This window comes from Thunnus thynnus, chromosome 3 (genome assembly GCF_963924715.1).
Source record: "Thunnus thynnus chromosome 3, fThuThy2.1, whole genome shotgun sequence".
Lineage (NCBI taxonomy): Eukaryota > Metazoa > Chordata > Actinopteri > Scombriformes > Scombridae > Thunnus > Thunnus thynnus.
Window position 1 is genome coordinate 36,736,003 of NC_089519.1, and position 24,166 is coordinate 36,760,168.

General features: G+C 39.1%; 3 protein-coding genes and 1 pseudogene across 4 annotated transcripts; all 4 read right to left on the reverse strand.

Annotated features, from left to right (window-relative positions):
- Positions 1-595: 595 nt before the first annotated feature.
- Positions 596-5,881, reverse strand: btbd3a (BTB (POZ) domain containing 3a). 2 transcript variants are annotated; one of them, XR_010927950.1, is made up of 6 exons: positions 5,727-5,881; positions 5,116-5,354; positions 4,199-4,289; positions 3,688-3,806; positions 1,879-3,538; positions 596-1,845 (listed from the first exon to the last, which is right to left on the reverse strand). XR_010927950.1 is itself a non-coding variant. In XM_067585674.1 (5 exons), exons 2-5 carry the CDS (start codon positions 5,253-5,255, stop codon positions 2,506-2,508), a joined length of 1,383 nt encoding a protein of 460 aa, XP_067441775.1. In that variant the 5' UTR covers positions 5,256-5,354; positions 5,727-5,881; the 3' UTR covers positions 596-2,505. The 2 variants fall into 2 exon arrangements, 1 of the variants encoding a protein (XP_067441775.1); XM_067585674.1 differs by having other exon boundaries at positions 596-3,538.
- A 135-nt stretch (positions 5,882-6,016) lies between these two features.
- LOC137180346 (E3 ubiquitin-protein ligase TRIM21-like) lies at positions 6,017-9,818 on the reverse strand (annotated as a pseudogene).
- Positions 9,819-12,442: 2,624 nt separating this feature from the next.
- LOC137180498 (E3 ubiquitin/ISG15 ligase TRIM25-like) lies at positions 12,443-13,729 on the reverse strand. The gene has a single exon (XM_067585887.1). The coding sequence runs from the start codon at positions 13,727-13,729 to the stop codon at positions 12,443-12,445; it is 1,287 nt and encodes a 428-aa protein (XP_067441988.1).
- Positions 13,730-20,389: 6,660 nt separating this feature from the next.
- On the reverse strand, positions 20,390-24,042 carry LOC137180350 (E3 ubiquitin-protein ligase TRIM39-like). Its single transcript, XM_067585678.1, has one exon. It carries the CDS (start codon positions 22,907-22,909, stop codon positions 21,266-21,268), a length of 1,644 nt encoding a protein of 547 aa, XP_067441779.1. The 5' UTR covers positions 22,910-24,042; the 3' UTR covers positions 20,390-21,265.
- Positions 24,043-24,166: the final 124 nt, after the last annotated feature.

Genomic DNA, 24,166 nt, shown 5'->3' on the forward strand with positions numbered 1-24,166 from the left:
AAGTCATTATAGACGGTCTATATATTACTGTTTAATAATAATAATAATAGTAATGTTATCGACCATTTACCTTTTTGTATATATTTATATCTACATATTTCATATATTAATTGAAACTATCAAATCAAAGTTGTATAAATATATAAAAATTGTTTCCTCAGCGTTTTAATTATCATGAACACACGGTCATTATTTTTATTTATTGATCCTTTTTTTTCTCTTATTTATTGGTTCTCTGTGCAATGCTGTTGTGTTTTTATGATTTTGTCCCATTTTTATTTATTTTATTCTACACTTTTATTAATTTTCCCCTCGATCCTCATAACTATATCTGTTTTTATTTGATTGTATATCTCAGTCTCTGTTCAACACTTTGATAAATTTTGTTTTTAAATCTGCTTTTTAAGTAAATTGACTTCACTAATAAAAAAATATCTTATACACATATATTATCATGACTTTTTAAACTTAAATATCCAGTTTATATGTCAGGCTGAAGTCGTCATGGTTTCAATTCACCATCCAGCAGATCAGCTGAGTTTTAACAACAGTCTCGTACTTGTTTCACAATCGGAAAAAAAAGAATTTGGACGAATCGATTGAACCTTTTATTTCCAAATTTGTCACAACAACACATTCATAAGGCCACTGTCACCGACTCACTGCACATTCTGGTTGGAATCAGACAACAGGAAACAAAGACATCCAAAAATATGATTTTCTCCATATAGAATTATATAAAACTGCTTTTTTTGTTTTTTCCCCTCCATTTTCAAAGAGATTAGATGAAGTAGTGCTTCAGGACACGGAAATATATTTACACAACTGAGACAATAATGACAACAAAAAAAAAACACAAGATGTGGAAAGAAAAGCATAGGAACTGCTGAACATCTGTATCTGTGGGAGTGAAATAAGATGAATACTGTTCTTTAAATACAAACACAAAAACAGACGTACAGTCACACATAAAAATCCTTTCAGACAACCTGCAACGCTGCAGGCTGAACAGGTACATTTCAGGTGGATTATGGGTAAAACAGCCTCTTTAAAGTCGCCACATTTCATCAAAAAGAAAAAAAACCCCCAAGAAAGTAGTGTATAAACCGGAGTAACAGACAGGAGTGTAATATAAAACTCATTATTCAGCTTTAAATACTAAAACCTTTGACAGTAAACACCTGCGTGCGCGCACACACACACGCAGGGTAAAAATAATAATAGTGCTTCGTTCTGTTTTAAAGTCCTTCAGTTCTTCAGAAACAGCAGGAATGTGTTCAACTCTCTAAACGTCGTCACAGAAGGAAAAATCTGCACGTTTCTTTAAGGCAAGAAACTGAAAACCCTGTTCCTGTCTCGGAGAGAGAAGCCTTCAGAGGACGACGACAGTACATGAAACACCCAAACAGCTCAGGGTGTGTTCTTTATTTTATTTTATTATACTGTATGTGTTTATACTTCATGATTTAAACACATTAAAATGCACGTTTACTGCAACTCAACGTACATTTTAATGTAAAGCACACTGATTTTAGTTGTAGTGAAATGTGCTTTCATAAATAAAATTGTCTTGCCTGTAAGTCACAGCACATAAAGACATGATTAGTCAGTTAATTGATGACATCTGATACTTGATTACGACTGTTTGAAGACGTCTGTTGGCCTCAAAAAACATAACTGACAGAAATTTTCCCCCGAATTCGTTCAGAGACGTTCGCATGGCTGCTTTCTATACTTGTAAAGATTTGGGGTATAATGTTACAGGATTATTAGTGCTTTAATTTTTTTCTCATTGTCAACAAATCTCATGTTTCAACAATAAACTGATCTACTAACGAGTATCGCCTGTGATACATCTTATTCCTCTGTGTTGCAGACGTCCGTTATTGTTCATAAAATGATTAAAAACACGTCAACGAGCCACACGGCTGACTGAAATACTCACTACAGCACCAAATGTGGATTCATCCAAAAAAGTCCCAAAGCAGCTGTTTTAGTAAACCTTTCTTAAAATTGAAACTATATATTTGTGCGGTCGTTATAAAGATTTACATCTTCAGTAGGAACCGGTGAGCTTGTAGTTGAGAATCACAGACGGAGAAAAGAAGACAGAAAATACTGAGACACCAACACATTGTTGAGATCTGCTGACAGTAAGAGAATTGTAGTGATACTCTCTGCAACGTGTTTACATGAACTCCCAACTTTAACTGTAACCAAGAGAAACAATGTTGACTAAAACTCAGAACAGCTGCTGCAAAAAAAAAGACAAAAAACAACAACAACACAGGTGATGAAGGAATGTGAGGATTCAGCTTCTGTTCACTGTAATTGACTCTCGTGGTTTCAGTCAAACTGTCATCATGTCTCGGAGGCTCGGCAGATACTTCAGGAGTCCCTCCCTCTTCAAACAGCTTCCTGAGAACTCGTCTCCACGGTTTCAGATATAAAGTCTTCATGGCAGTGAAGCGGGAATCTCTGCGGCGAGTTTCCTCCGGGCCGGGCTCAGGCGTAGAAGATGAGTTCGGGGATCTGTCCTCCCTGCACTCCGGTGCCGTTGGTGCTGTCTGAGGAGCACTGGAACTGGAAGGTCACTTTCCCACACTGCACCTCTGTCATGCCCTCCTGGCCGAAGTAGCTGAGCTCGTTGCCGTCCAGCACCACGCTGGCGGTGTAGAAGGTGTCCGGCTCGATCTGCACCGGGTACTCGAAAAAGACGGGGAAGGTGCTGCTGGAGCCGTCTGAGAAGTACTTGATGATCCTCTGGGCCATCGGCACGCCCTGCCGCTTCAGCTCGATCTTGGCGTTGTACTCGGCCGAGCCGCAGCTGGAGCCGTACAGGCCGAAGCCGGCGATGAAGACGCGTTTGTCCACGGCGAACTGGATGCTGTCGCAGCGGCCTCGGTAACGCCACTGGTTGCTCCTGTAGGCGCAGGACTGGAAGCGGTGGCAGCGCTGCGGCGCCAGGCCTTTACGCGGTTTGGTGCAGAACAGCAGGTCAGGCTTCTTGGCGGCCGTGTACCACAGGAAGATGTCGTTGGTCTCGTTGAGCGTCAGCACACCGGACTGTGCCGCTCCGTTGGCGAAGTCCTCCAGCGCCATGGTGGGGATGCGGATCAGGTAGATGGCCTTCCCCAGCACCAGACGCTTGTTCTCGATGGTCGGTGTCAGGTCTTGTCGTTGGCACTCGGCCTCGGCCCAGTTCAGCGCCGCCTCGAACACCACCATCTCTTTGGCGTTAAGCGTCTCCCGACGCAGGATGCTCTCCAGCGTCTGCGTGTCGATGTCGCAGAAGCCCTCGGAGCGCAGCGCCAGCTCAGCCTGGGCGTCGATCACCTCCCAGCAGCGCTGCGTCAGGTCGGGCTCCTCGAACAGGCAGCTCTGGGACAGCAGCACACAGGCGTTCTTGGCGCTCAGGCTGGTTTCCAGGAAGTTGACGCAGGCACGGGCCAGGTGAGGCACGATGTACTTTTTGGCAGCGTAGAGGGTGGCCAGCACCGTGTCCGCACACAGGTCGATCTCGTCACAGTAGATATACCTGCGACGTAGAAACAGACTCTCAGAAGTTCTGCATAATTCTACAAAAGTAAATCGCAACACATTTTATTGGCTGCAGCTTAACTGCCCTGTTGTGCTAAATGTGACATCAAAGTCCATAAAACCTGAATGAATCAGAGGTCGACATACTTCAGCATGGCGAGGAACGACGGCGGCTCCACGTCAGGGATCCGGATCTCCTCCTGATCCTCGGCCAGTTCTCCGTAGAACATGGCGTGGAACACGGAGCTGCCGACAGCCAGGACGTACTGCCGAGCAGAGCGGCGACACGGAACACGTTCAGAAACAATATCAACACTCGCTGCTTTATACTTTTACAGATTTCAAACTGCAAACAGACATCTCACTCTGATAAAGATTTCCCCTGAATGATTTTAATGGGATTTAATTATTTTACTGCAATACAACAGATATTATAAAAACAAACTTTTTACTTCAGAAACTTCTAAATGCACTTTGTAATTGTTTTGTAATGTGCAAATTTCTATAATTTTTATACAAGTGGTTGTGATTTCTAATAACGTTTTTGGTTTTTCTTATGATTACAACTTAAAATTGTATTTTCTTCTTTTTATTACAACAAACCCTGCAGCAGTAAGAACAACCTGGATCTCAGGGACCAGACTGATCCTGGTTTTACCTTGTGTCCCGGCACTCGCTGCGTCCCGCCGGGCGGCCCGACCACAAAGTGAACGTCTGCCATCATCTCATTGTTGAACATGACTGAATTCCTGCAAACACACAGAATTGACAGACAGTTGTTGTCTCTCATGTCATATTGTACTTTCTACTCCTCTACATTTATTTGACAGCTTTAGTTACTTTTCAGATGAAGATTTGACACAATGGATAATATAACAAGCTTTTAAAATACAACACATTGTTAAAGATGAAACCAGTGGTTTCCAACCTTTTTGTCTTTTGACGTCTTACAAAAAGCAGTGTGTAGTCGGGGTCACATTTCACATGTCTATGAGTTGTTAACAGCTCCACCAAATAGTGATTTTTCCCTCTAAACTTCTCACATGCTTTCATTTCAATAAATGTTCAAATGATCCAATATTTCAGCAAAAGTCAAAGATTAGAGAAAAAGTCCAAAAACTGAAAACAGATTTGTGTATCAGAACTTTGTTTTTTCTTCTTTCCTCTCCCATTAATCATCTCACCACCCCTTAGATTTATCTGCTGACCCTTTGGAGGGGCCCGACCCCTAGGTTGGGAACCACTGGACTAAACTAGCTAACTGTATATAAAGTAGTGTAAACTAGCTCCACCTCCAGCAGCTACAACAGTAACATGCTGCTCTAACACTGATGCTTCACTATTAATAATCTAATGATGTCATATATAATAATATATCAGTCAGAGGGACCAAACCACTACTTTTACTGCAATACTTTAACTACATCAAGCTCATAATACTTATATATATAATACTGTACTTTTACTTAATTAGTATTTTTCATGCAGGACTTTTACTTGTACTTGAGTTTTTTTACATTGCTGTATTAGTACTTTTACTTCTGAATACTTCTTCCACCTCTGTGAGACACTGACCTCTCCCGGATGGTCGGGTACAGGCCCTGCCAGTTGCAGCAGCCCTGTGCGGCGGCGGTGTTGTTGTTGGTCCGGTTCTGCTGCTGGTACTGCTGGATGGAGGGGAGCAGCTTCTTACTGGGGAACAGCTCTGCTGCCATTATCCTCCCCTCAGACTGCAGGCCGGGTCATAGCAGCTGCTGAACCGGACTGAACCTGCTGCTGGTGGATGAGGAGTGACCGGCAGGCTCCGGAGAGGACTGCCGAGAAACACATTTTACAATCAAACACTGGAAAAAAAGCATCAAACTACATTTATAATCCGGAGATATGACGCTGGGGATGAGCTAACATTAGCTAAACTAGCCTCACAACGTCAAAGTTCAGAAACGTTACATCAATTAAACCCTAAAACACTAAATATCTTCCCTTTGAGCTGTGTAAGTTAGGCAGACAAACACTAACAAATAAATAAAAGTGAACTAATCAGTGTCCAAACCCCGGGGGGATGATTTTAATGTTAACTTTAGCATGTCTGTGCTAGTTAGTGAGCTAACTGACTAAAAGGTTCACCGCTCAGTTTGTCGGTTTATTTCTCGGTCTATTTGATAAATAACTCGGTTTCCACTCACTTTAGTGTTGTGCAGAAGTGTTTGTGATCATATCTTCTCTCCACGTGAAGCAGTTTTTAGTTGTTAAAGACAACAGACTGGCGGCTCAGCTTTGTTTACAGTAGCTAGCAGCTTCTTCTGCTAATGTTTACAGCAGAGAGAACGAATCAACAGCTCAGTGGCGCCACCTGCAGGACATGTATATGCAACTACACCTAACTGTAGCTGAAGGTAACTGCTTATTATGTTGTATTACATAGATAGATAGATAGATAGATAGATAGATAGATAGATTTAAAGGCACACTTTTCTTCTGTTTCTGCTGCTGTGTGATGCTGCAGGTGTTGAATAAAGTCAAAGGACAGAATTTGACGCACGGCCAACTGTGAACAGCAAACAGAACATCAGTATTGATGTTTATGTAAAATCCCAGATACATTCAGTCACAGTTGAACAACATTATTGTAAGATTCAGACATTAATCCAACATGTTTCAGACCTGCCAGTCACATTAATAGCTGTATATTGATCAATATTTCAGCAGATTATGTAATAGATGCAAAATGCTGGAGAAGTAACTCAGTAACTGAGGCGTTTGTGCTCTCTGCAGTTTTCAATATGGACCAACCTCTGTGCTGAAATGTGGACTAAAGCCTGAAACACTGGAAACAGCTCCACTCACTGTATAGAGCAACTTAACTGCCTTTAATACATCCATGACATGTATGCGTCTTGTTATGTTCAGCACCATATTCTCCCAAATTAGCTTTCTTTGAGCTCTGGGGGGAATTTGATGTCGTGTCAATCAAAACAATCATGATATATAATGACCATACCCTCTGAAACATGATTTCAGTTGAACTACAGTCCCACCACAGCAGAAGCTATAAAGGCGTCTCCCCATGTGGACGGATAACCAGTCAAGAGGCTGGATCTAAAAACAATACTAAGCAAAAAGTACAGACCAAGACACTTCTTTTAAAACGTTTAATAAAGTTTAAATTGTAGGGTTATTAGTAATTTCATCAGCGTATTAGTACACTAATATAGATATTAGTGTAAATATGTTAACTTCGCTAGATCATTCTCTCTCATTTACCAAATAAATATCTGTATTCATTTGTTGTGAAGGAACACGGTTGTTTACTGATACTGACCCTGTTCAGCTGTAAAATGGTTTAGTGACTCAGCTTCTGTATGTTATCAAAATGTGTAAAGATTAACTGATTAAGTATATGAATTGTTCATATTCAAATTCAGTCTAGATACAGATTTGGTATCTTTGCAAACTTTTAGATGTTCACTAGATTTTAAAGCTCTGTTGGTTTGAACAGAGTTTCTCTTCACATGTGTTTCTCATGATGGATCCATCACTATTAAAGAGGTTAATGAATGAATAGTGGGAGGATATTGAAGCAGTAAAAAGACGAATAAAATGTAAATATCTGCTATATATATAATGCTATTATGCTATAATGAATCATAAATGAATGACCACATTAATCATATCCTGTTGAAAACACGTTGAACATGTACATCTTTTAACATGAATGACAGCAAATCTTTTAAAAATGTATCAGTTTATCAATGTTTGATGTGTTTTTATGTCTCTAATCCACTGACTGCTGTGTCAGTATTGTATTATCAATACTTTGCTGTATATTTGCACAGTGGATGTAAAATGTAAAGATGAATTTAATAAGTATTTGCATTGCTGCAAAAAATAGATCAGGCAGTTTGATTGACAGGACAGATGATCAGAGGGGCGGAGTTTTTACCACCATCATTACTACGGGGACAGAAGTATGGGTATAGTTTCTCAGTGAAGCAGCAGCCAGTAAAGGAGTAGATAAGAGCTGCAGCATCTACGTCATAAAAGGAGACCAGACCCTCCTCATAATCCACAAACACCCCCACCTTCTGAGGCTGAGACTTCAGAGAGAGACGGACTGGAGGACCAGCAAAAGCTTTGTACTCATTTCCATTTCTCAAACATGTAGTCCAGAAACCATTCTGAGGTCTCAGTGTGATTGTTCCCTTCCTGTTGATGGACTCTCTGGCCACTCCTAAAGTCCATTCAGTCTTCTCTTTAACCTGAACCTCAAAGCAAAATCTGCCTGAAGAGAAACTCTGCTTTCCTAAAACACCGGGACAATCAGAAAATCTCTCTGGGTTGTCTGGGAGATTCTTCCACACGTCACCATAATTTACTTGTTTCTCATCATCAGACAGGATGACTTTAGGATATGCTGTGTCAGGATCAAGAGTCACATCCACTGCATACTGCTGGACCCTCTTCAGCTCAGCCTCAAACAGCTTCTTCATCTCTTTACAGCTGAGTCACAGCTCTCACCACAGTCCCCTCATATGATGGTGGATAGACGCTGACCTCTGTCCAGTCTTTGGTGGGTGGAGCAGCTTTCAGGGATGGGAAGTTTTGGAGGAGGTGGAGGTGGTCTTCAGAGTGTGAGAGCTGCTTCACCTCAGAGCCTCTCTTCTTCAGCTCAGAGATTTCCTGTTCCAGCTCTTTGATGAAGTCTTCAGCCTGTTTCTCTGTCGTTCTTTGCTTCTTTTCAATCGTCTTAATGAGCTCATTCAGGCTTCTCTCAACAGACTCCTTCAGAGCGGTGAAGACCTGAACACCTTCTGCTTTCTCTCTGTTTGCATCTTTCTTACTGAGGTTGACTGACCGTTTGATCTTTTGAATCTTCATTCGTCTCTTCTGAATCATCTGCTGAATTTCAGCCTCTGTCTTCCCCAGCTCTGCCTTCTTTCCTTCATATTCTTCTTCCAGAGGAACAAACTCATGTGTCTTGTGGTCTAAAACAGAGCAGAGCACGCAGACACATGTCTGGTCGGTCTTACAGAACAGCTCCAGAGGTTTATCGTGCTTCATACACATCCTGATTTCCAGGTTCTCCACAGGGTCCATCAGCTGATGTCTTTTCAGGCGTGAAGCTGTCAGATGAGGCTCCAGGTGAGTCTCACAGTAGGAGGTCAGACACACCAGACAGGACTTCAGGGCCTTCAGTTTGGTTCCAGTACAGACGTCACAGGGAACTTCTCCTGGTTTGGCAGCTTGTTGCTCTGAGCTGCTGCTGCTGGCTTTCTGTTGGGCTTCCTGTCTGAACTGAGAAACCATCTCAGAGATGAAAGTATTCACCTTCAACTTAGGTCTTGTTTTGAAAACCTCTTTACACATCGGACACGAGTATTGGACATTACTGTTCCAGTGTTCAGTGATGCAGTTTTTGCAGAAGTTGTGTCCACATGGTGTGCTGACTGGATCAGTGAACACATCCAGACAGATGGAGCACAGAAACTGATCTTCAGATCGCAGACAGCTGGCAGCAGACATATCTACACACTGAGAAGACAGGTGAAAATGTGAAAAAAACTTTATTTTGTTCAACTTCAATTTAGAATACTGACCTTAATGTTTTTGTATTTTAATTGATGTGAAGTTGCTGCTGTAACACTGATGTCTCTAATGTTTCAAACATTAATGTCTGAGGGACCGAACTGGAAGAACGTTGTATTTGTGACTTCTAGCAGGTTGCCACTGTGGCTGTTGGGTCAACAAGCTTCCAGATGTTTCACACAAAAAGACAGCAGGCAGTGTGGAGGCTAAATAGTTATTAATTAATAAAATGCTTTATTGCTATTTCTGTGACACTTGTGGTCCTCCATACTGACTGTTGTTTTAAGACAGACTTGAGAAATAGTGAACCCGTCCTTTAATGCAGAGAGCTTCTTTGCTTCATTAATGAATAGTTAGTCTAATGATCATATCAGCAATAATTATTTGGAAATGGACAGAAGAAATGAGTTTAACAAGAAAATAATTTGAACAAAAGTTAAAACTTGCATAAAGATAATGATCCAACAGGAGCAGCAGCCCCTCACAACAAGAACTAATGAACTCATTTATCAATTTATGCCTAAATTTTCTAAATCAGTGTTAATAATGATGATAATGAATATATTTCAGCTTTAAAATAAATGTGCCCAAAGTCAGATGACAGTACAATAAATTTATTTGACTTATGTTTATTCAACAGTTGTGAGTTGAAATGAAAAGTGTAACTTCCTGTTTGAGAAGAACTGTAAGTTTTCTGTTAATTCTGGTTGTTGAAACACAGTAAATATTATCAGCTGTACTCACCAGTGTCACCTCAGTGACTTTAAGAGGAAGACTCTGATAATAAAATAAAACACTTCCACAAACAGTTTCTTCTTCTGCATAGGATTTAACTGAAGTTAAACTGTATAGCGGAGTAGTTTCATTCATTTTCCAGCCAGGGGAGGATCCAGATTATTTTCAGGTAGGGGGCACAGGCGGGAACAACAGTTGGTAGGGATCACCTAAGGTCGTGATGGATCAGCGTTTGTACAATCTGATATTTGTTGTGAATGTGCTGTCAATTAATCAACTAGTTGTCAAATATTAAATTAATCACCAACTATTTTGATGATCAATTAATCATTTTGAGTCATTTTTTTAAGGAGAAAATGTCCAAATTCTCTGATTCCAGCCTCTTAAATGTGAATATTTTCTGCTTTATTTAGTCCTCTATGACAGTAAACTGAATATCTTTGAGTTGTGGACAAAACAAGACATTTGAGGACGTCGTTGTGGACTTTGGGAAACACCTATGCACATTTTTCACCTTTTTCTGACATTTTATAGACCAAACAACTAATTGATTAATTGACTGGTTAATTGAGTTCGAGTTCAAAGAGTTTAATGACCTCTCAAAATTAAAATAGTTCTAGGAGAAGGAGAAAAGGCTCAACTTGCTGCCCTGTATGTATCAACATGTCACAACCTGAGGGACAGTGATGACCTAGACACACACACACACACACACACACAAATACATGCATAGGATATACTGTATATATATATGATTAATATATATCAATCTTAATACATCTTAAATCTTAATATTGTTTAATTGCTAATATTTCTGTAGTATTTGGTCAGTTTGTACATTGATGTGTTGGCAACATTGTTCTTGTAACTTTCATGCCAATAAAGCTTTTGAATTGAATTGAAATCTGTTTTAGTCTCTGACATTCATCAAGATTTTCTGTCTTTTAGGAATGAGGTTGATGACCAAGTTATTTGTTTTAAGCAACCTATCATGAACTTGTTATAAAACCTTTTTAAACAATGTTATCTGATAATTATTCTATTCAAACACAGACCAGCCATCCAAAGTGATAAAATACTGATTGATCTTCAGATCACAGACAGCTGGCAGACATACATACACACTGAGAACACATGGAAAAGCATAAAAAGTAAAACCGTAACTACATATTTCTTGATAAGTGGTTTTAATATCTTGAAGCATGATTATTGTAATAATGAAGGACATCAATAACAGACAGCTGCCTTATTTACCTCTTACAGTTTGCATGATTATGTTGGACAGTTAAATGTGTGTTTTGATGTCTATGTGGGGGTAAAACACCTGAGACCTCAAGGTGATACAGCCAGAGTCAAACCATCACACTTATAATGACATAAAGGTTCAGGTGGAGGGAGACAATGTTACCATGACAACCGTGCTGCTCTTCATTGCAGATGGAGTGAAAAACACTAGATGAATATAAGGAATGTTGATGAGATGTATGATGGATGTAAATTAACTATTGTATTAATTATTATAAATCTTTTACATTTGTAGTCATTCATTTCTGCATCATAGATGTGTTTTCATTGATATATTTATATATCTAAGTTTTAATCTGTCAGCAAGTCTTTACCTGCTGATCATGTAAGTGTGTCAGTGTGTAAACAGTCCTCAGTGTCACTGTGAGCATCGAACTCTGTTTCATGTACTTTTGTTCTTTCCTCCAGAATCACAGCTTACACCTGTACTTCACCTGTCAGTTACAGTGTGAATCTCTAATGTTATGACTTGATTGTCTCATTAGTGACTTAACATTATTAAGTTATTATTAATAATGTTATTCATATGTTTCAGAATAAAATCAAGTTACTGTATGATGCTGTAACCTCAGAAACTACAACAACTCAAACACACTGATCCAAAGGATTTTAGTGTTAGAAAAGAATCTGAAGAATTCTGGTTTATTCATAATCTACTCTTTAATAACTGTGTCAAAATCCAACATTTTAACAACAATATTTGCAAAATCATTCAATCAATATAAAGTGTCTCTTATTGACGCTGTCGCAGTTCTTAGATCAGATTGGATTACATTACATATGATTTAAAATCTCATAAACCCAAATTATCTCCTCACATTTACCCTTTAAAAAGCTTTGAAGTACAATTTTGACATTGTCCCTATTAACATTTACAGAGATCAATAGAATTACACCCACATCCAAGTAACTTACACACCAAGTCAGTAAATCTTAAAGACAAACTAAAATAACTCCATGTCAGTACAATTGCATCCATAGACCAGTAATTTACATACTAACAGTAATATTAACTTTTCACTACATCACTGAGTATAACAGATACCAGTAAACATCTATTTTCACTGAATAACTCCATCCTTTATAACAGAGACACATACTCTACTCTATCTGTTTATGTTCTAACCTTGAAGCTAAATGACACACAGTGAAATATTCAACCTCAGGACATCATGACTGTTATGGCTGCATCATTACATCTAATGAACAAAAATCTTGATTTATTTTACATCACTGTAGATTCATTTTCATAACCAGAGATGAAGAAGTTAATGAGTTAATAGTGGCGGGGCCCGAAGGGGTGGACGATGGGGAAGCAGGAGGGGGGGAGGTGCGGGGGGCGGGGGGCAAAAAATCTCTCTCGGTTGTTTGGGAGGATCTCCTCCACATCACTATGATCTTCTTGTTCCTCATCATCAGACAGGATGAGATAAGGATCTGCTGTATCAGGATCAAGAGTCACATCCACTGCATACTGCTGGACCCTCTTCAGCTCAGCCTCAAACAGCTTCTTCATCTCTTTACTGAGCGTCTCCTCCAGCTGAGTCACAGCTTTCACCACAGTCCCCTCATATGATGGTGGACGGACGCTGACCTCTGTCCAGTCTTTGGTGGGTGGAGCAGCTTTCAGGGACGGGAAGTTTTGGAGGAGGTGGAGGTGGTCTTCAGAGTGTGAGAACTGCTTCACCTCAGAGCTTCTCTTCATCAGCTCAGAGATTTCCTGTTCCAGCTCTTTGATGAAGTCTTCAGCCTGTTTCTCTGTCGTTCTTTGCTTCTCTTCAATCGTCTCAATGAGCTCATTCAGGCTTCTCTCAACAGACTCCTTCAGAGCGGTGAAGACCTGAACACCTTCTGCTTTCTCTCTGTCTGCATCTTCCTTACTGAGGTCAACTGACTCTTTGATCTCTTGAATCTTCAGTTGTCTCTTCTGGATCATCTGTTGAATTTCAGCCTCTGTCTTCCCCAGCTCTGCCTTCTTTCCTTCATATTCTTCTTTCAGAGGAACAAACTCATGTGTCTTGTGGTCTAAAACAGAGCAGAGCATGCAGACACATGTCTGGTCGGTCTTACAGAACAGCTCCAGAGGTTTATCGTGCTTCACACACATCCTGTCTTCCAGGTTCTCCACAGGGTCCATCAGCTGATGTCTTTTCAGACGTGAAGCTGTCAGATGAGGCTCCAGGTGAGTCTCACAGTAGGAGGTCAGACACACCAGACAGGACTTCAGGGCCTTCAGTTTGGTTCCAGTACAGACATCACAGGGAACTTCTCCTGGTTTGGCAGCTTGTTGCTCTGAGCTGCTGCTGCTGGCTTTCTGTTGAGCTTCCTGTCTGAACTGAGAAACCATCTCAGAGATGAATGTGTTGACGTGAAGCTCAGGTCTTATGTTGAAATCCTTTTTACACATTGGACAATGGCAAGGAACATTAACATTCCAGTGTTCAGTGATGCAGTTTTTGCAGAAGTTGTGTCCACATGATGTGGTGACTGGATCAGTGAACACATCCAGACAGATGGAGCACAGAAACTGATCTTCAGATCGCAGACAGCTGGCAGCAGACATATCTACACACTGAGAAGACAGGTGAAAATGTGAAAAAAAACATTTTAATTACAGAAATATTCATTTTTTGTTGAGTATTACAATTATTTTTTGCTTAATGTAACTCAACTTAAGAATACTGACCTCATTGTTTTTGTATTTTAATTGATGTGAAGTTGCTGCTGTAACACTGATGTCTCTAATGTTTCAAACATTAATGTCTCAGGGACCAAACTGGAAGAACGTTGTATTTGTGATGTATTTGTGACTTCTAGCAGGTTGCCACTGTGGCTGTTGGGTCAACAAGCTTCCAGATGTTTTCACACTAAAAGACAGCAGGCAGTGTGGAGGCTGAATAGTTATTAATTAAAAAATGTCTTATTACTATTTCCGTGACACTTGTGGTCCTCCATACTGACTGTTGTTTTAAGATTTGAGAAATAGTGAACCCGTCCTTTAATGCAGTTAGTTTCTTTGCTTCATTAATGAATAGTCGACTGATCATGTCAGCAATAATTATTTGGAAATGGACAGAAGAAATGTCTTTAATAAGAAAATAATTTAGAACAAATGTTAAAACTTGCATAAAGATAATGATCCAACAGGAGCAGCAGCCCCTCACAACAAGAACTAATGAACTAATTTATCAATTTATGCCTCAATTTTCTAAATCAGTGTTGTTGGAATAAAATAGAGATATTGTTCTTAATGAATAATTAATATATTTCAGCTTTAAAATAAATGTGCCCAAAGTCAGATGACAGTACAATAAATTTCCCCTGACTTATGTTTATTCAACAGTTGTGAGTTGAAATGAAAAGTGTAACTTCCTGTTTGAGAAGTTTTCTCTTAATTCTGGTTGTTGAAACACAGTAAATATTATCAGCTGTACTCACCAGTGTTTGAATCAGTTGTTGAGAAAGAAGTGAAGAACTTAGTTTGATTTTTCTTCAGACAGAGACAGAAACAGTTGTGTCGACTGCAGCTCCTCTGTGTTTCTGACTAACTTTAAGTTTCATTTGATGAAAGTGACGTTGAAGTTTCCTCTTTACAGTGTTGCTCCACCTCTTACTGCAGCTGGTTTGGCAGGTTTTGTTTCCTCCTTCAGGTTTAGATATGATCATAGTTAAACACATCTGGCACAAGATGAGTTTAATCTTTGGGAAACATTTTACTTTTATCTTCTTTTTTCTGTAGTTTATTGCAGCTCACAGAACAGTTTTCACAAAAACAGATCAGGTCCTCTGCAGCTCTGAAAAACTGTTACTGTCAGTCCAAAGTTCAGCTCACTGTTTGTCCTGTAATGTTTCAACCTTTTCATGCTGAATCAGATGAGGAAGTTGAGAGGTGTGTGCAGTCTGTCTCTGCCTTTAACAAACTGTCCTCTCTGATGTGTGCTGTTATACTGACCTCTGCTAGACACGGGGGGGGGGGGGGGGGGGACATATTCAACTTGTACAAACCTCAGTGACTTTAAGAGGAAGACTCTGATAATAAAATAAAACACTTCCACAAACAGTTTCTTCTTCTGCATAGGATTTAACTGAAGTTAAACTGTATAGCGGAGTAGTTTCATTCATTTTCCAGCCAGGGGAGGATCCAGATTATTTTCAGGTAGGGGGCACAGGCGGGAACAACAGTTGGTAGGGATCACCTAAGGTCGTGATGGATCAGCGTTTGTACAATCTGATATTTGTTGTGAATGTGCTGATTTAGAGCTGCAATGATTAGTCAATTAATCAACTAGTTGTCAAATATTAAATTAATCACCAACTATTTTGATGATCAATTAATCATTTTGAGTCATTTTTTTAAGGAGAAAATGTCCAAATTCTCTGATTCCAGCCTCTTAAATGTGAATATTTTCTGCTTTATTTAGTCCTCTATGACAGTAAATTGAATATCTTTGAGTTGTGGACAAAACAAGACATTTGAGGACGTCGTCGTGGACTTTGGGAAACACCTATGCACATTTTTCACCTTTTTCTGACATTTTATAGACCAAACAACTAATTGATTAATTGACTGGTTAATTGAGTTCGAGTTCAAAGAGTTTAATGACCTCTCAAAATTAAAATAGTTCTAGGAGAAGGAGAAAAGGCTCAACTTGCTGCCCTGTATGTATCAACATGTCACAACCTGAGGGACAGTGATGACCTAGACACACACACACACACACACACACAAATACATGCATAGGATATACTGTATATATATATGATTAATATATATCAATCTTAATACATCTTAAATCTTAATATTGTTTAATTGCTAATATTTCTGTAGTATTTGGTCAGTTTGTACATTGATGCGTTGGCAACATTGTTCTTGTAACTTTCATGCCAATAAAGCTTTTGAATTGAATTGAAATCTGTTTTAGTCTCTGACATTCATCAAGATTTTCTGTCTTTTAGGAATGAGGTTGATGACCAAGTTATTTGTTTTAAGCAACCTATCATGAACTTGTTATAAAACCTTTTTAAACAATGTTATCTGATAATTATTCTATTCAAACACAGACCAGCCATCCAAAGTGATAAAATACTGATTGATCTTCAGATCACAGACAGCTGGCAGACATACATACACACTGAGAACACATGGAAAAGCATAAAAAGTAAAACCGTAACTACATATTTCTTGATAAGTGGTTTTAATATCTTGAAGCATGATTATTGTAATAATGAAGGACATCAATAACAGGCAGCTGCCTTATTTACCTCTTACAGTTTGCATGATTATGTTGGACAGTTAAATGTGTGTTTTGTTCTTAGATCAGATTGGATTACATTACATATGATTTAAAATCTCATAAACCCAAATTATCTCCTCACATTTACCCTTTAAAAAGCTTTGAAGTACAATTTTGACGTTGTCCCTATTAACATTTACAGAGATCAATAGAATTACACCCACAGCCAAGTAACTTACACACCAAGTCAGTAAATCTTAAAGACAAACTAAAATAACTCCATGTCAGTACAATTGCATCCATAGACCAGTAATTTACATACTAACAGTAATATTAACTTTTCACTACATCACTGAGTATAACAGATACCAGTAAACATCTATTTTCACTGAATAACTCCATCCTTTATAACAGAGACACATACTCTACTCTATCTGTTTATGTTCTAACCTTGAAGCTAAATGACACACAGTGAAATATTCAACCTCAGGACATCATGACTGTTATGGCTGCATCATTACATCTAATGAACAAAAATCTTGATTTATTTTACATCACTGTAGATTCATTTTCATAACCAGAGATGAAGAAGGGGGGGGGGGGGGCATAACATGCAAATCTCTTTGGGTTGTCTGGGAGATTCTTCATCACATCACCACAATTTACTTGTTTCTCATCATCAGACAGGATGAGATCAGGATGTGCTGTATCAGGATCAAGAGTCACATCCACTGCATACTGCTGGACCCTCTTCAGCTCAGCCTCAACCAGCTTCTTCATCTCTTTACTGAGCGTCTCCTCCAGCTGAGTCACAGCTCTCACCACAGTCCCCTCATATGATGGTGGACGGACGCTGACCTCTGTCCAGTCTTTGGTGGGTGGAGCAGCTTTCAGGGACGGGAAGTTTTGGAGGAGGTGGAGGTGGTCTTCAGAGTGTGAGAGCTTCTCCACCTCAGAGCTTCTCTTCATCAGCTCAGAGATTTCCTGTTCCAGCTCTTTGATGAAGTCTTCAGCCTGTTTCTCTGTCGTTCTTTGCTTCTCTTCAATCGTCTCAGTGAGCTCATTCAGGCTTCTCTCAACAGACTCCTTCAGAGCGGTGAAGACCTGAACACCTTCTGCTTTCTCTCTGTCTGCATCTTTCTTACTGAGGTCAACAGAGTGTTTGATCTCTTGAATCTTCAGTCGTCTCTTCTGGATCATCTGCTGAATTTCAGCCTCTGTCTTCCCCAGCTCTGCCTTCTTTCCTTCATATTCTTCTTTCAGAGGAACAAACTCATGTGTCTTGTGGTCTAAAACAGAGCAGAGCATGCAGACACATGTCTGGTCGGTCTTACAGAACAGCTCCAGAGGTTTATCGTGCTTCATACACATCCTGTCTTCCAGGTTCTCCACAGGGTCCATCAGCTGATGTCTTTTCAGACGTGACATTGTCAGATGAGGCTCCAGGTGAGTCTCACAGTAGGAGGTCAGACACACCAGACAGGACTTCAGGGCCTTCAGTTTGGTTCCTTTACAGACGTCACAGGGAACTTCTCCTGGTTTGGCAGCTTGTTGCTCTTAGCTGCTGCTGCTGGCTTTCTGTTGAGCTTCCTGTCTGAACTGAGAAACCATCAACCAGGAGCAGCAGCCCCTCACAACAAGAACTAATGAACTAATTTATCAATTTATGCCTCAATTTTCTTCATCAGTGTTGTTGGAATATAATGGGAGATATTGTTCTTGATGAATAATTAATTTATTTCAGCTTTAAAAGAAATGCGCCCAAAGTCAGATGACAGTACAGTAAATTTCCTCTGACTTGTTTATTTGACAACTGTGAGTTTAAAATGAAAAGTGTAACTTCCTGTTTGAGAAGAACTGTAAGTTTTCTGTTAATTCTGGTTGTTGAAACACAGTAAATATTATCAGCTGTACTCACCAGTGTTTGAATCAGTTTTTGAGAAAGAAGTGAAGAACTCGGTTTAATTTTTCTTCAGACAGAGACAGAAACAGTTGTGTCAACTGCAGCTCCTCCGACAAAATACTCCTCTGTGTTTCTGACTAACTTTAAGTTTCATATTGACGAATGTGATGTTGAAGTTTCCTCTTTGCAGTGTTGCTCCACCTCTTACTGCAGCTTGTTTGTGAGGTTTTGTTTCCTCCTTCAGGTTTAGACATAATCATTAACGTTAAACACATCTGGCACAAGATGAGTTTAATCTTTGGGAAACATTTTACTTCTGTTATCTTCTTTTTTCTGCAGTTTATTGCAGCTCACAGAACAGTTTTCTCAAAAACAGATCAGGTCCTCTGCAGCTCTGAAAAACTCTTGCTGTCAGTCCAAAGTTCAGCTCACTGTTTGTCCTGTAATGTTTCAACCTTTTCATGCTGAATCATATGAGGAAGTTGAGAGGTGTGTGCCTTCTGTCTCTGCTTTTAACAAACTGTCCTCTCTGATGTGTGCTGCTATACTGACCTCTGCTGGACACAGAGGGGGAAACGCATACAACTTGAACAAACCTCAGTGACTTTAAGAGGAAGACTCTGATAGTAAAATAAAACACCTCCACAAACAGTTTCTTCTTCTGCACATGATTTAACTGCAGTGATACTGTATAGCAGAGTAGTTTCATTCACCACAAAATGTCTTTTCATTCACTTTACAGCATCTGTTTTAGTCTCTGACATACATCAACATTTTCTGTCTTTAAGGAATGAAGTTGAGGACTCATTGCTGGACTAAGTCACTTGTTTAAAACAACCTGTCATGAACTTGTTAGAAAACCTTTTAAACCAATGTTATCTGGGTATCAATACATTCAAACACAGATCAGCCATCCAAAGTGCTTTACACAAGACATCAAAATTAAAGTATTTAGAGAAGAAAGACGAAGAAATAAAAAGTAAGACAGGAGAAACTGTGGAAGAATATAATCAATGCAGATTTAAAAACATCAATAGTGATCATGCAAGTCTCAGACTTTCTGTAAGTGTGTAATAATCAATTAATAAATTCCAATTCGACAAGAAAGAATCTTTTTTTTTTGAGTTAGAAACAACTAGCACAAGTTTTTATGAATATGTTTTATAAACTCTTTAGCACATTTTAAAAATTTAACATATTTAATACAATATTAAATAATATGAAAACAGGCTGGAGCTGAATATTATTTTACCAACAGAATTAGAGTGTTAGCCAAACAATCTTTAAATACAATGTAAAATGTTATTATTAGCAGCCATGTACATGATTTTGTGTTCGACAGATTTATATTAGTATTAGCAGCACATGCATGTATATAAATTAGTGTTCACATGTAGGTAGTCAAAAAACTTATAGGTAGAAAAAATACTATTCAGTAATAACTATAAGTATAACATTACAGGTTGTGTTTGTGTGTTTAGTGGTGAAATGGGAATGTCCAGTCATGTGTCACATGATATGATGATGATTTGGATATTGATTGGTAGAAATTCCATTGATATAGTCTTTCTTAAATACAATAATAAAGAATTTAGTGTAAATAAACAGTTTATGATGTTTACAGGATATGTGTTGACTGTTGACTGAATATACTGTATGTAGAATATAATTGTGTTTATTGATGTGACCCATATTTTTTCCAGACAACATTAGAAGGAGAAATATTTCTACATGAACATTGTAAAAACTCATTCTATGTGTTTGCATGTGTTCATTTTCAGGTGTTTTTAGCATAAAGAGCTGCTATTTGACAGCTGATAGAAAACAATATTTAAAGATTATTTTACAGTCATAAAAGAAGTCTACTGAGATGTGATGTTGCTCCATTACTTGAGCCAATAGTTTCTTTCTTCTTTCATGTTAAGAAACAAACATCCAGATGTCTTTCTCAGAGTGTTGCTGCATCCTCCTGCAGCTCAGACAACCAAGGTGGATAACCAATCAAGAGGCTGGATCTAAAGACAAGACTGAGCAAAAAGCACACAACAAAACTCTTCTTTTTAAAAGTTTAATGAAGCTTGAATTGTTGGATTATCAACAATTTCTACATGATATAGAAATGTATTAATACATCAGCATGTTAGTATACTTCAAATAAAATATGTTAATTTCACTTGAGTAGACCATTCTCTCTCATTTACCAAATAAATATCTGTATTCATTTGTTGTGAAGGAACACGGTTGTTTACTGATACTGACCCTGTTCAGCTGTAAAATGGTTTAGTGACTCAGCTTCTGTATGTTATTAAAATGTGTCTGTTATCATAATTAAAGGTGAAAAAAATCACTATCACTATTAATATTGATAGAGATCAATAGAATTATACCCACAGCCAAGTAACTTACAAACCAAGTCAGTAAATCTTGGACACTAAAATAATTGTATATCAGTACAATTGCATCCATAGACCAGTAATTTACATACTAACAGTAATATTAACTTATCACTACATCACTGAGTATAACAGATACCAGTAAACATCTATTTTCACTTTAATAACTCCACCCTTTATAACAGAGACACATACTCTACTCTCTCTGTTCATGTTCTAACCTTGAAGCTAAATGACACACAGTGAAATATTCAACCTCAGGACATCATGACTGTTATCTTGATGAAAAAAATCCAACATTACTCAAATAAAACAGTAATATAATGAATCATAAATGAATGACCACATGAATCATATCCTGATGAAAACACGTTGAACATGTACATCTTTTAACATGAATGACAGTGAAACTTTAAAAAATGTATCAGTTTATCAATGTTTGGTGTGTTTTTATGTCTCTAATCCATTGACTGCTGTATCAGTATTGTAGTATCAATACTTTGGTGTATATTTGCACAGTGGATGTAAAATGTAAAGATGAATTTATTTGCATTATTGCAAAAAATAGATCAGGCAGTTTGATTGACAGGACAGATGATCAGAGGGGCGGAGTTTTTACCACCATCATTACTACGGGGACAGAAGTATGGGTAGAGTTTCTCAGTGAAGGAGCAGCCAGTAAAGGAGTAGATAAGAGCTGCAGCATCTACGTCATAAAAGGAGACCAGACCCTCCTCATAATCCACAAACACCCCCACCTTCTGAGGCTGAGACTTCAGAGAGAGACGGACTGGAGGCCCAGCAAGAGCTTTGTACTCATTTCCATTTCTCAACCATATAGTCCAGTAACCATTCTGAGGTCTCAGTGTGATTTTTCCCTTCCTGTTGATCGACTCTCTGGCCACTCCTAAAGTCCATTCAGTTTTCCCTTTAACCTGAACCTCAAAGCAAAATCTGCCTGAAGAGAAACTCTGCTTTCCTAAAACACAATAACAAAAAGAAAATCTCTCTGGGTTGTCTGGAAGATTCTTCTCCACATCATCATGATTTACTTGTTTCTCATCATCAGACAGGATGAGTTTAGGATGTGCTGTATCAGGATCAAGAGTCACATCCACTGCATACTGCTGGACCCTCTTCAGCTCAGCCTCAAACAGCTTCTTCATCTCTTTACTGAGCGTCTCCTCCAGCTGAGTCACAGCTCTCACCACAGTCCCCTCATATGATGGTGGATGGACACTGACCTCTGTCCAGTCTTTGGTGGGTGGAGCAGCTTTCAGGGATGGGAAGTTTTGGAGGAGGTGGAGGTGGTCTTCAGAGCGTGAGAGCTGCTTCACCTCAGAGCTTCTCTTCTTCAGCTCAGAGATTTCGTGTTCCAGCTCTTTGATGAAGTCTTCAGCCTGTTTCTCTGTCGTTCTTTGCTTCTCTTCAATCGTCTCAATGAGCTCATTCAGGCTTCTCTCAACAGACTCCTTCAGAGCGGTGAAGACCTGAACACCTTCTGCTTTCTCTCTGTCTGCATCTTCCTTACTGAGGTCAACTGAGTGTTTGATCTCTTGAATCTTCAGTCGTCTCTTCTGGATCATCTGCTGAATTTCAGCCTCTGTCTTCCCCAGCTCTGCCTTCTTTCCTTCATATTCTTCTTTCAGAGGAACAAACTCATGTGTCTTGTGGTCTAAAACAGAGCAGAGCATGCAGACACATGTCTGGTCAGTCTTACAGAACAGCTCCAGAGGTTTATCGTGCTTCATACACATCCTGTCTTCCAGGTTCTCCACAGGGTCCATCAGCTGATGTCTTTTCAGACGTGAAGCTGTCAGATGAGGCTCCAGGTGAGTCTCACAGTAGGAGGTCAGACACACCAGACAGGACTTCAGGGCCTTCAGTTTGGTTCCAGTACAGACGTCACAGGGAACTTCTCCTGGTTTGGCAGCTTGTTGCTCTGAGCTGCTGCTGCTGGCTTTCTGTTGAGCTTCCTGTCTGAACTGAGAAACCATCTCAGAGATGAAAGTATTCACCTTCAACTTAGGTCTTATTTTGAAAACCTCTTTACACATCGGACACGAATATTGGTTATTACTGTTCCAGTGTTCATTGATGCAGTTTTTGCAGAAGTTGTGTCCACATGGTGTGCTGACTGGATCAGTGAACACATCCAGACAGATGGAGCACAGAAACTGATCTTCAGATCGCAGACAGCTGGCAGCAGACATATCTACACACTGAGAAGACAGGTGAAAATGTGAAAAAAAACTTTATTTTGTTCAACTTCAATTTAGAATACTGACCTTAATGTTTTTGTATTTTAATTGATGTGAAGTTGCTGCTGTAACACTGATGTCTCTAATGTTTCAAACACTAATGTCTGAGGGACCGAACTGGAAGAACGTTGTACTTGTGATGTATTTGAGACTTCTAGCTGGTTGCCACTGTGGCTGTTGGGTCAACAAGCTTCCAGATGTTTCACACAAAAAGACAGCAGGCAGTGTGGAGGTTAAATAGTTATTAATTAATAAAATGCTTTATTGCTATTTCTGTGACACTTGTGGTCCTCCATACTGACTGTTGTTTATGACAGACTTGAGAAATAGTGAACCCATCCTTTAATGCAGAGAGCTTCTTTGCTTCATTAATGAATAGTTAGTCTAATGATCATATCAGCAATAATTATTTGGAAATGGACAGAAGAAATGAGTTTAACAAGAAAATAATTTAGAACAAAAGTTAAAACTTGCATAAAGATAATGATCCAACAGGAGCAGCAGCCCCTCACAACAAGAACTGATGAACTAATTTATCAATTTATGCCTCAATTTTCTAAATCAGTGTTAATAATGATGATAATGAATATATTTCAGCTTTAAAATAAATGTGCCCAAAGTCAGATGACAGTACAATAAATTTCCTCTGACTTATGTTTATTCAACAGTTGTGAGTTGAAATGAAAAGTGTAACTTCCTGTTTGAGAAGTTTTCTGTTAATTCTGGTTGTTGAAACACAGTAAATATTATCAGCTGTACTCACCAGTGTTTGAGTCAGTTGTTGAGAAAGAAGTGAAGAACTCGGTTTAATTTTTCTTCAGACAGAGACAGAAACAGTTGTGTCGACTGCAGCTCCTCGTGTTTCTGACAAACTGTCAGTTTCACTTTGACGAATGTGACGTTGAAGCTTCCTCTTTGCAATGTTGCTCCACCTCTTACTGCAGCTTGTTTGTGAGGTTTCGTTTCCTCCTTCAGGTTTAGACACGATCATAGTTAAAGACATCTGGCACAAGATGAGTTTAATCTTTGGGAAACATTTTACTTCTGTTATCTTCTTTTTTCTGCAGTTTATTGCAGCTCACAGAATAGTTTTCACAAAAACAGATCAGGTCCTCTGCAGCTCTGAAAAAAAAATCTGACTGTCAGACTCAAGTTTAGCTCACTGTTTGTCCAGTAATGTTTCAACCTTTTCATGCTGAATCATATGAA

Bases quoted from the DNA above. Each gene is read 5' to 3' on its own strand.
- LOC137180350 (XM_067585678.1), bottom strand. From the start codon at position 22,909: ATGTCTGCTGCCAGCTGTCTGCGATCTGAAGATCAGTTTCTGTGCTCC.
- btbd3a (XM_067585674.1), bottom strand. From the start codon at position 5,255: ATGGCAGCAGAGCTGTTCCCCAGTAAGAAGCTGCTCCCCTCCATCCAG. The intron at 4,290-5,115 runs GTCAGTGTCTCA...GTGTGTTTGCAG, and splicing joins TACCCGACCATCCGGGAGAG to GAATTCAGTCATGTTCAACA. The intron at 3,539-3,687 runs GTATGTCGACCT...TCTACGTCGCAG, and splicing joins TCGTTCCTCGCCATGCTGAA to GTATATCTACTGTGACGAGA.
- LOC137180498 (XM_067585887.1), bottom strand. From the start codon at position 13,729: ATGTCTGCTGCCAGCTGTCTGCGATCTGAAGATCAGTTTCTGTGCTCC.